We start from the raw sequence: 12,853 nt of genomic DNA, 5'->3' as shown, positions 1-12,853 counted from the left end.
TGGAAAGCATGCATGTCTGGAAGTCTGGTAAGAACAAGATCACACTTGGCTAAGAAACTTATCTCAAGTTGAATATCTGTAAATGTTTACTGACATTTTATTTTATTGGGAATGCCAGTTAGAAAATGACAAGTACACTTCATGATTTTAAAGATTGAAATATAGTTTATACGAGCTGACATTTAAAAACGATCTATGCTAACATTTAAAATCATGTTTTTTTAAGCATATTTCACACCCAAATTTGAAATACCACACATTTTATAAAACTCTATCATGATGAATAAGATCTTTTGTCAAGAAAGGTTACAGAACAAATTTAGCAGCTCGAGCATTTTATTTGATTCCAAAATACACAATAATCTGAAATTTAGAGAAAACCAACTTCACTTTGTTACAGAGCAGCAGTGTAAAGAAAGTGTACTTGCATTTATATCAAAGAATGACACAGTACAGAGGGGGTCATTGTGCCTTTGATAGACCTTTGAAAGAGCTGTCCAATTAGTCTTCCTGCCCTGCTCTTTCCCCATTGCCTTGCAAATGTTTCCCCTTCAAATATTTATCCAATTCCCTTTTGAAATGTATGATAGAATCTGTTTCCACCACCTTTCAGACAGTGCATTCCAGATCATAACAACTAACTGTGCAACAACAATTTTTTCTTCATTGTCATCTCTGCTTCTTTAATCTTTTAATCCTTAAATCTACATACTCTGGTTACCAACCTTTCAGCCACTGGAAACTGTTGTGGGCAGCGCTGACAAAGTCAGCAATTGTTGCCCATCCCTAATCATTCTTGAAAAGATAGTGGTGAGCCACGTTCTTGAATCCAACTGAGTGGCTTTGTTATGCCATTTCAGAGGACAGGCATATTTTTGAAAGAAAAAAAGGATTGGCAGATTTCCTTCCCTTAAGAATATTAGTGAGCCATATTTATTTTTAAATTGCAATCTAGTAGTTTTATGATCACCATTGCTAACACTAGCTTTTTATTCTAGAATTTATTTTATCAAGTGAATTCAAATTCCTCAGCTGCCATGGTGGGAACTGAATTCATGTCTCTGGATCATTAGTCTAGGTCTCTGGAATTCTAGTCCATAACATAACCATAATGCTACTGTACCCCTAGCAAACATATATCCACGGATGTAACTCTGCACCTGCACCACCTTAAAATTGTACAATTTATATTGCATCTCCTCATTCTTCCTATCAAAATAAAATCACTTCATACTTCTCTGCATTAAATTTCACCTGGTATATTCTTCCTTTCTAACTAGTCTTTCAATGTCCTCCTACCCTCCTCCCAGTTTACTATATTTCTGAGTGTTGTGTTATCTGCAAACTTTACAATTATCCCCTGCATATCCAAGTCCAGCTCATTAATAGGAGCACTGGCCCCACATTGGTCCTTGGCAGACACCACTCCAAATTGAACAACAACCGTTTACCACTACTCTCTGCTTTCTATCCCTCAGTCAATTTTGTATCAACAGAACAACCCCTTTAATCCCATGGGCTTCAATTTGCTAACAAGTTGATTACTTCGTCAAGCACCTTTTAAAGGCCTGTACAACACAACATTAACTGCACTACCTTCATCATTCCTCTCCATTACTACATCATTACTATACCAAGGATAGTATATATTTACCTATTTCATATATTAACCCATATTTTTCTAAGCCCCAATTTTGATCTAAATTAATGTGTTTAAACGTTTCCCCACTAACGACTTTAGACTGACTGGCCTGCCGTTGCCAAGTTTATCCCTCTGTCTTTTCATGTCCATGGTATGTCTCGAATGCAATATGGCAGGACAATTTCACAAACAGCAATGAAACAAATGAGTAATTGATTTATTTTTTGGTATCTATTGGCTGAAAAATGTTAGTCGGAACCCTGCGAGAACTCTTTTTCTCTTTTTTGAACAATTCCATGGGAATTTTTTAAATCCATTCAAATAGGCTGCCATGGTTTCATAGAGTCATAAAGGTTAACAGCATGGAAACAGGCCCTTCGGCCCAACTTGTCCATGCTGCCCTTTTTTTTAAACCCCTAAACTAGTCCCAATTGCCCGCATTTGGCCCATGTCCCTCTATACCCATCCTACCTTTAATTTAATGTTCCATCTGAAAGAGAGCACATTCAATAATATTTCACTCCCTCAGTATAGAACTGAGAAGTCCGGGTAGACAGATGCTCTTAAGTCCTGAAGAGGGGCTTAAGTCTGTAGCCTTCAGCCCAGAAGCAAGATTCTTCAGTCACGCAGATGGCCTCAACTACTGCAGCCTTTATTTATTTTGTCACCACACACTTGTTTAGCTCCACTCCTGAAGGTGCTGGATTATCATAGAGCTTTACAGCACAGAAAGAGGCCCTTTGGCCCATTATGTCTGTGCTGGGATCCAGTTCCATTCATGCCAGTCACTTTGCATTTCCACTGCCAACATGTCATTTGTAAAAGACAAATCATTCTAGGCTAATTGAATTCTTTTGATGAAGTAATAGTTGATAAAAGGAATGTGGTGGATGTTGCCTATACAAATTTTAAGACAAGGAACCATATGAGAAACTGGTTAAAAAAAGCTTATTGAATAGGCGGGCCAGTGTGTAATTGGATTAAAAAATGGCTTAAGGACAGAAAGCAGCCAGTCGTGATGGATGGTGTGAGATGATACATATTGACAGAAGGGTTGGGAGAGGCAATATAGACTTAATGGCACAATTATAAAGAGTGTGCAGGAACAGATGGACCTGGGGCTCCATGTGCAATGATCTTTGAAGGTGGCAGGACTTACTGAGAAAGTGGTAAGCAAAGCATAAGAGATCTTGAGCTTCATAAATAACGCCATTGAGTACAAAAGCAGGGGAGTTATGCTGAACCTATATTAAGTTCTGCTTGGGCCTCAACTACAGTATAGCATGCAGCTCTGGTCACCACATTTGGGGGAAAATGTGAAGGTTTTTGAAAGAGTGCAGAGGAAATTTACCAGTATGGTTCCAGGGTTGGGTGGTGGGGGCGGGTTTTTTTTAACACGACTGGAAGGCTGAAAAGGCTGGAGATGTTCTCCTCGGGACAAAGGGTTTGGCGGGAAGATTTGATAGATCTGTACAAGATTATGACAAGGTTTGATAAGGTAGGCATGGCAAAGCTCTACCGATTAGCTGATTGTATAAGCACTGGAGACCACAGATTTAAGACTTTTGGGAACAGATGCAGGGGAAATGTGAGGAAGAATGTTTTTATGCAGCAAGTGGTAATGACCTGGAACTTGCTGTCCATTAGAGTAATGAATGCAGAAACAATCAAGAATTTCGAAAGAAAATTGGGTGGATGCTTCAAGGAAACAAATTACGGGGACTTAGCGGTGGCGTGGAACAGATTGCTCTATGTGGAACAGCCATGGACTTGAAGGCCAAATGGCCCTCTTCTGTGTTGTAAATGGCTCTTTACCTGAGAGGCCAGAGATAAAGAGTGCTGATAGCTTATTCAATCATAGGGACCATCACAGTCACCCTCACATGACATTCACATGTGACTTCCATTAGCAGTCACTGAAGTAAGATGAAGAAGAGGAATTCTGGCCAATGATTCTTTTCCCAGTCAGGGGTGGGAGGTGGGAAAGTGGTAATACTGCTGAGGATGACCATACTACCTGACAGCCGCCCCAGCTGAGAACAGCAAACTCAGATCAGGATTAAAATGTAGTGCTGTTCCATGCATATGGCTTGTATGAATCATTAGATTTTAACACCGACATTGCTTTGAAATTTAACAGCTCTTCATTAACCCGATGTGTACCCTTACTCTCTTCAGTCAAAGTGTACGAGCAGCACCTACTGTACTTCATATTATGCCATGCTGACATAAACTTCGCCTTCAGTTTATCCACTTCATCAGGTTCGCTATCTTCCATTTTCAGCTTTTAGCAGATGTTGCCATTCCAGCTTCCCTTGGGTTGATGTAAAACACTTTGCTTTATTCCAAAATGGAGCAGACTTCAAACACAAGGCCGAGAACTCACTGAGAGATGAAACAGTAAAGTATTGGTTTTGTAACATTCAAATCTATCAATTCAAGAAACAAACATTGCTCTGAGTAAATGCACTGTCCAATGTGAAACTGAGCTAAGAGCACAAGTAAATCCTCTGCTCACTAGCTCCCCACACCCACCCACTCACAAAAGGAATAATTCCAAAAATAACCCATTTTGCTTAAATATTTTCAGTTCAAAAACATGGCCATGACAAAAACTTTTACAACAGCTCATATTTACACAGCATCTTAAATACAATAAAATATCTCAAGGCACGTCACAGGAGCATTATAAAACAGAATATGATACTGAGGCACACATGGAGATATTGGATCTGACAACCAAAAGTTTGGTCAAAGAAGTAAGTAGGAAAGTTTTAAAGGAGAGAAATGAGGCAGTGAGGAACAAAGAGATAATTCCAGAGCTTAGGCCCTGGGCAACTGACGACATGGTCACCAATGTTGTGGCAATTTAAATTAGGATGCTCAAGAGGCCAGAATTAGATGAGCACAGATAATTAAAGAGAAATAATGCCACCCAAATATGCCTCCATTGCTTTAATATTAACTACACACAATTAAGTGGATGCTTTAAAAATACAATTTTAGACGCAGACAAAATATTTTGAAAATTTTGTTCATATATTTCTTTCCTTATTCCTATTATTTTATCTTAACATTTGCTTTATTTTCAACATATTAACTATTCTCTAACATTTAAAACTCCAACTTAAAGATATACTAGTTTTATTCTGACATTTATATTAGTGGAATCAAAGGTTAGTGACATTTATGGTGTAGACAAAAATTCTAACACAAAAAGGACACGAGACTTAGATTTAGGGTCCTGTCTTGCTCTATATCATAGGAACAGAGGAAATAAGAACAGGAGTATGAAGTGGCCAGCAAAATAATTAATGTTGAAATGGCTGGTGAAATAGTTAATGCATTGGTATTAATTTTCCAAAACTCCCTCAATTTGGGGAAGTTTCTACTAGATTGGAAAATAGCAACTTCTTTACTCAAAAAAAGGTGGGGAGGGAAGAGAAAGACAGAAAGCAGGAAACTACAGTCCAGTTGATTTAACATGTGTGACAACGAAAAAGTTAGAAACTAGTAATTAAATATGTTGTAGTAGGGTGTTTTGAAAAGTTTAAGGCAATCAGGCAGAGTCAACATGGTTTTGTGGAAGTATGTATAACCAATTTATTGGAGTTCTTCGAGCTGTACTTAGACTTTGGGAGTGAAACAGACTGTCTCTTTCCCTCTCATACTCAAATGGTGAGCTTTATTAATTACTCTTTTTTAATTATCAAAGTATTGTCCAAAGATGTGCGGGTTAGGTTGAGTGGCCATGCTAAATTAACCCTAGTGTCAGAGGGTTTAAACATAGAACATAGAAAGCCACAGCACAAACAGGCCCTTCGGCCCACAAGTTGCGCCGATCACATTCCCACCTCTAGGCCTATCTATAGCCCTCAATCCCATTAAATCCCATGTACTCATCCAGAAGTCTCTTAAAAGACCCCAACGAGTTTGCCTCCACCACCACCGACGTCAGCCGATTCCACTCACCCACCACCCTCTGAGTGAAAAACGTACCCCTGACATCCCCCCTGTACCTACCCCCCAGCACCTTAAACCTGTGTCCTCTCGTAGCAACCATTTCAGCCCTTGGAAATAGCCTCTGAGAGTCCACCCTATCCAGACCCCTCAACATCTTGTAAACCTCTATCAGGTCACCTCTCATCCTTCGTCTCTCCAGGGAGAAGAGACCAAGCTCCCTCAACCTATCCTCATAAGGCATGCCCCCCAATCCAGGCAACATCCTTGTAAATCTCCTCTGCACCCTTTCAATGGCTTCAACATCTTTCCTGTAATGAGGTGACCAGAACTGCGCGCAGTACTCCAAGTGGGGTCTAACCAGGGTCCTATAAAGCTGCAGCATTATCTCCCGACTCCTAAACTCAATCCCTCGATTAATGAAGGCTAGTACGCCATACGCCTTCTTGACCGCATCCTCCACCTGCGAGGCCGATTTAAGAGTCCTATGGACCCGGACCCCAAGGTCCTTCTGATCCTCTACACTGCTAAGAATGGTACCCTTCATTTTATACTGCTGCTCCATCCCATTGGATCTGCCAAAATGGATCACTACACACTTATCCGGGTTGAAGTCCATCTGCCACTTCTCCGCCCAGTCTTGCATTCTATCTATGTCTCGCTGCAACTTCTGACATCCCTCCAAACTATCCACAACACCACCTACCTTGGTGTCGTCAGCAAACTTACCAACCCATCCCTCCACTTCCTCATCCAGGTCATTTATGAAAATGACAAACAGCAAGGGTCCCAGAACAGATCCCTGGGGCACTCCACTGGTCACTGACCTCCATGCAGAGAAAGACCCCTCCACAGCCACTCTCTGCCTTCTGCAGGCAAGCCAGTTCTGGATCCACAAGGCAACAGCCCCTTGGATCCCATGCCCTCTCACTTTCTCAAGAAGTCTTGCATGGGGGACCTTATCGAACGCTTTGCTGAAGTCCATATAGACCACATCCACCGCTCTTCCTTCGTCAATGTGCTTGGTCACATTTTCAAAGAACTCAACCAGGCTCGTAAGGCACGACCTGCCCCTGACAAAGCCGTGCTGACTACTTTTGATCATACTAAACTTCTCTGGATGATCATAAATCCTGTCTCTCAGGATCCTCTCCATCAACTTACCAACCACTGAGGTTAGACTCACCGGTCGGTAATTTCCCGGGCTGTCCCTGTTCCCTTTCTTGAATATAGGGACCACATCCGCAATCCTCCAATCCTCCGGAACCTCTCCCGTCTCCATCGACGATGCAAAGATCATCGCCAAAGGCTCCGCAATCTCCTCCCTCGCCTCCCACAGTAACCTGGGGTACATCCCATCCGGTAAATATGAGGGGTTACGGGAATAAGGCCTGGGTGGGATTGTTGTCGGTGCAGACGTGACGGGGTGAATGGCCTCCTTCTGCACTGTAGGGATTCTATGATTTTACCTCAAATTGTTTCATTTCTTCATAACTTAACTTTATTTTGAAATTAATGTTTAATGTGCCAAACTTTATCTTTCCAACAATTGCTGACCGGCCCCTTGAGTGAGAAAAAAAATAGAAATTTTGTTCCCCAAGTGAAAAGATTGGACAAACCTACACTATTAGTTTTACCAGGTTGATTCCTGGGAGGGCAGGTCTGTCATATCAGGCGGGACTAAGTCGGTTAGGATTTTATTCATTGGAGTTTAGAAGAATATGAGGGGATCTCATAGAAATTTATAAAATTCTAACAGGATTAGACAGCGTAGATTCAGAAAGAATGTTTGCAATGGTGGGAGAGTCCAGAACTATGGGTCATAATTTGAGGATATTCATTTTATTCATTCATTCATGGGACATGGGAGTTGCTGGCTGGCCAGCATTTATTTCCCATTCCTAGTTGCCCTTGGAAGGCATTTGAGAGTCAACTACATTATTGTGGCACTGTGGCTCTGGAGTCACATGTCTGCAAGACCAGGTAAGGATAGCAGATTTCCTTCCCTGAAGGACATTAGTGAACCAGATGGTTTTTTCCGACAATCGACAATGGTTTCATGGTCATTAGTAGATTCTTAATTCCAGATATTTTTATTGAATTCAAATTCCACCATCTGCTTTCGTGGGATTCGAACCTGGATCCCCAGAACATTAGCTGAGTTTCTGGATGAATAGTCTTGTGATAATACCTCTAGGCCATCGCCTCCTATGAGGGACAAACCTTTTAGAACAGAGGTGAGGAGACATTACTTCACCCAGAAAGTGGTGAATCTGTGAAAATCATTTGGGAGTGAGGTAGACTGACTCTTTCCCTCTCATACTCAAATGGTGAGCTTTATTAATTATTCTTTTTAATTATCAAAGTATTTTCCAAAGATGTACGGGTTAGGTTGATTGGCCATGCTAAATTAACCCTAGTGTCAAGGGGTTTAGCAGGGTAAATATGAGGGGTTACGGAATAGGGCCTGGGTGGGATAGTGTTCAGTGCAGACTCGATGGCCAAATGGTCTCCTTCTGCAGTTCCCTTGTTGGTTCCTCAACTTGGTAAGAAAGTAGTTGAGGTCAAAAAGTTGTGTGATTTCAAGAAGAAATTAGATTAAGGGATATGGGGGGTAGGCAGGATCAGGATAGTGAATTTGATGATCAGCCATGATCAAAATGAATGGTGGAATAGGCTCGAGGGGCCAAATGGCCTACTCCTGCTTCTAGTTTCTATCCTTCACTATCTTACTCTCTTAAGTTCACATAGGATGGTTACCCAAAGATGGAGGCATTAAATAACAATCTGTTTTTGGGCACAGAACTAAAATCCTTGTGAGTATCATGGAAAATTGCAGAAAGCAGGTTTAAATTGGCATACAATTACCCTCTGATGTTCTTGGAGCCTGAACCATATAACTAATGATAGAATGAGGTTGATACGTGGATACAGGTTACTATTCACCAAAGAAAAAACAAGGCTTAATCTTGATGTTGTAGTTCCCTGCACAATGTAAGGGATTCTCTGAAATGGATGTGATACTGTTGAAGGTTTGGAGTTTCGGGGGGGGGGGGGAATGGTATCTACAAAAAGATCAGTTGTTAAATTTCTGATGCCTTGTTAGAATTTTGACAGATTATTGGGAATGAATAAACATTCTGTGAAAGAGTATCATGAACACTTTTGTGTTGTATAATTTGTTAAAGTTCAACGTAGGGACCCGGAGATCAGTACTAGCATTTAAATTATTAAATTGTGCCAAGTTGTTGCATATGGACTGGCAACTGGTTAAAGGAGCCGCTGTCGAACTGTGGCTGATATCTTTAAAAAAAACTCCTGGGGAAATGTCATTCCGTTCAGTCATCATGGAATAAATGAGCCATTCCGTTGTGACAGAAAGAATAGAAGACTGAATGTTTACCAAGTTTCTAGGCCAGACATCATCACAGCAGCCAAAACAACTGAAGGACTGAAAGCAGTCAAAATGATGTTATGAAATTATGTACGGCAAATCTGGTTATAATAGCAGAAAATGAAACTGGAACAGTAATAATAGCTTAATGAATCCTAGGAATGCCCAAGGAAACACTAATAGGTGCTTTAAATGTGACTCTAATTATCATGATGTGGTGAATTGCTCAGAGTGAACATGTGGGTGTTTGAAATGATACATGAGGAAAAGAATAAAGATAAAGCCAAGAGTGTAGTGGTAATGTTGGGAAAAGCATTAGAGATGCATGTGTTAAAGGAACATCTGTAATTATGGGTGACTTTAATCTGCATGCAGATTGAGAGACAAATTAATCACAGTACAATAGAGGAGGAATTTCTGGAGTGTATATGGGATGGTTTTCTGGACCAATAGGTTGAGGAACCAACAAAGGAACAGGTCATCCTAGACTAGGTATTGTGCAATGATAAAGGATTAGTTGGCAATCTAGCTGAGAGAGAACCCTTGGGGATTAGTGACCATAATATGATAGTAATGTAGTTGATTCTGAGACCAGGGTCCAGAATCTCAATAAAGGTAACTATGATGGTATGAGACATAAATTGTCTATGATGGACTGGGAAACATTATTGAAAGGAAGGACAGTGGACAAGCAATGGCAGGCATTTAAGGAACAAATAGGTGAACTCCAGAAGTTGCTTGGTGCAAGAGTGGTAAGGGAATTGTGGCAAACTCATGGATTACAAGGGTAATTAGAGATAGTATTGGATTCAAAGAAGAAGCATACAAATTGGCAAGAAAAAGCAATAGACCTGAGAATTGGGAGCAGTTTAAAATTCAGCAAAGGACGAGCAAGGGATTGATTAAGAAGAGGAAAATAGAGTAAGCTAGCGGGGAACATAAAAACTGACTGTAAACATCTCTACAGGTATGTAAAGGAAGGCTGGTTAGGCTGGAGTTGTTTTCGTTAGAGCAGAGAAGACCGAGGGGGAACCTGATCAAGGTGTACAAAATTATGCGGGACATAGATAAGAGTGGATAGGAAGAAACTTTTCCCCTTAGCAGAGGGGTCAAAAACTAGCGTGCATAGATTTAAAGAAAGGGTCAGGAGATTTAGATGGGATTTCAGGAAAAGGTTTTTCAGGATAGTGGGAATCCAGAACTCACTGTTTGAAAGAATGATAGAAGCGGGAACCCTCACAACATTTGAGAAGCATTTGGATAAGCACTTGAAATGCTATGGCATACAAAGCTACGGACCAAGAGCTGGAAAATGGGATTAGAATAGATAGGTGTTTGATGGCCAATGAGACACGCTGGCTGAAGAGCCACTTTTTGTACCATAAAACTCTATGATTCTATGATGATGAACCTGAACTGATTATATCGGTCACAAGGAGTGTTAATCTTGTGATGAATGTATTTTTTGTAAACTCCTTTTAATTGTGTACTATTTAATAGTTCCTGTACTTCAATGGTATGATTATCATGTTATCTTGCTTCACTGAGTTGTGATGATTGATGCAGGTTGAGGATCACCAAAGTACTATTTGCTTTAGGTTTGGTGATAACAGCATCTTGAGGTCACTCAAAGATTTGTAATTCCATGTGAAATAGTTGGAGTAAGCTATTTTAAAAGTACTAATGTAGAGTCTGGTGATATTTGAGTAAACCTTCTATGAAAAAGCTACAAATTAAGCTCGACATGGTGCACAGGAAGGCAATTATTTTGGGGAAATCAGTTGATCCACAGATTAACTCAATATTCCCTCAGTAACTATGACAATTACTCGGTTAAAGGTACATATAAATGTAAGCTGCAGTTGAATAACACCACAAAAAATGTTCACTTTAAAGATTAACAGGATTAATTAATTTTCAGAGTACGTTACCCTCTTGGTTCCAAGCCATTGCATTTTCTGAAGGTAATACCGCTTCAAAATCAAATGCAAAAGGAATTGATATGGAAATAAAATGTTAACAAAATCAGACTGATGGAAAATAACCAGGCTTTAGGAGAATTCTCAGCTATACTTTCTCTTTTAATGAGGTACATCAAGGAGGCATCTGGGATTCAATGGTCAAGAAAATATCAAAATTTGAACTGCAATTGCATCACTCTCCTTACCCTGGTCCCATACAATTTATTTCAGCATAACTGTCATTTAAATAAGAGATATGTTATCTCATTGATTACAGTATTCTAAAATGACTCCAAGGCTACTGATATAGAAGATTAGTGTTAAACCTTTTTTGGTGCCTTTACTTTCTGGGCAGTTTATGACCCAGATAGCTACTTGCAGGAATCCAAAATTATCAGTGATGCTATTTGTATTCAGCAACAAAAAAGTTAAATCAGCACTTGGTACGGGTTCCCTCTGTAGTCTTTCACCAGGTAATTTTCACAGTAGGTCCACAATGAGAGCAGTGAATGGTTACATTAATTTAAAATTTTAACAGATTTTCTTTAAATGAATCAGCACCTTCTGGTTCAGTACCAGTGATGTGTTCTGCCAATTACAGCAAACATTCCACTACATGTTCGCCTCACTGGGCCTGAAACTGGGCAGTAGTATTTTCTTAAATGAATCATTAGAAAACACAGAGGCTAAGGTTTGTGGAAGATTGTTGATTGTTCCTGGAGAAAAAGGAGTTAGCAAAGGAACCATACTGGGGTAGAGTTGTTGGCAATGAACTCTTCACTTTGGGGCTTAATGTGCTGTTTAAAGATATTTAATTGTACATTCAAAATTAAAAAGACAAAGTATGAGATTTTCTTCGGTTCTGGAGAACGGGCCAGCCCAACGACGTGGCACTGCTATCTCACAAATAAATGATCGTTGTAGCAAAACGAGCTGCCTAGCGTTGGGAACTTTCTCAGGCAGGGTTATGTTTTTAAACAGTACATCAATACCAAGTGTCTGCACCGTACCAGAAGTGTCGTCTAACCAATGCCTGGTACAGCATTTACTTTACCGTAGTTGAAAAGTGATGGAAGTTCTGTATCACGAGCCTACATTTTTTTTAAAGGCCAATTGGCATGTGAGATAATGCTAGGTTATGGTACCCTATAAGGCCCTGCCTTGAGTCAATATCCGGTGTAGTTTTGTCTTTTGCTTCACTTGTCAATCATGCAGCAAAACTGAGCCTAAACAACAGCAAACACCCGAGTCAAACGAAACCAGGCAAAAGACACTCGTGCCGACCACAAACCCCGCCCGGTGAGTGTAGACTTGTACATACCATCACTGCGCGATTTCCATCTGGAGGCACGGTATGAATATTATTCATTTTCACAGGGGACACTCCAGCAGCACCGCTTCCGGTTCCCCGCTCCTTCCCCAAGATGGCGCCGCCAAACATCCGGGACGAGGGGAGGAGCTGCGCATGGGTGGCACCGGGACAGCCAGCGGCCGCGCGTCACGTGAAAGGTTGGACCAGGAACAGATACTGCAACATTGCAAGACTGCAGATATCATATGTTACACATAATAAAGATAATGCACAACAAGGATTTAGCAAATATCAGATGGTACATACACATAGATATACTGCACATCAAGGATTTTGCAAATGTCATATAGTACAAATTATAAATATATTGCACATCAAGGATTCAGCAAATACTATGTAGTACACATTAATATACTGCACAATAAGGATTTAGCAAATACTATGTAATGCACATTATAAATATACTGCACAAGGATTTAGCAAATACTCTGCAGCACACAATATAAATATACTTCAACAAGGAATCAGCAAATGTCATACAATACATATTATAAATATACTGCAAAATTGCAAGACTATAAATA

The 12,853-nt window shown here is 40.3% G+C and overlaps 1 protein-coding gene across 1 annotated transcript in view; it reads right to left on the bottom strand.

Annotated features, from left to right (window-relative positions):
• The window catches only part of atg4c (autophagy related 4C, cysteine peptidase), a 59,652-nt gene extending 47,269 nt beyond the window's left edge, over window positions 1–12,383 (bottom strand). Inside the window, exons 1-2 of the mRNA XM_078218398.1 lie at window positions 12,279–12,383; window positions 3,845–4,027 (exon numbers count right to left, since the gene is read on the bottom strand). Of these exons, the coding sequence (XP_078074524.1) occupies window positions 3,845–3,920 (76 nt within the window). The 5' untranslated portion in view covers window positions 3,921–4,027; window positions 12,279–12,383. The remainder of the gene's footprint in view (window positions 1–3,844; window positions 4,028–12,278) is intronic.
• Between the last annotated feature and the right edge of the window lie 470 nt (window positions 12,384–12,853).

Source organism: Mustelus asterias, chromosome 8, assembly GCF_964213995.1.
Source record: "Mustelus asterias chromosome 8, sMusAst1.hap1.1, whole genome shotgun sequence".
NCBI lineage: Eukaryota > Metazoa > Chordata > Chondrichthyes > Carcharhiniformes > Triakidae > Mustelus > Mustelus asterias.
The sequence above is the reverse complement of the archived record's forward strand: the minus strand, read 5'-3'. Positions and strand labels throughout refer to the sequence as shown.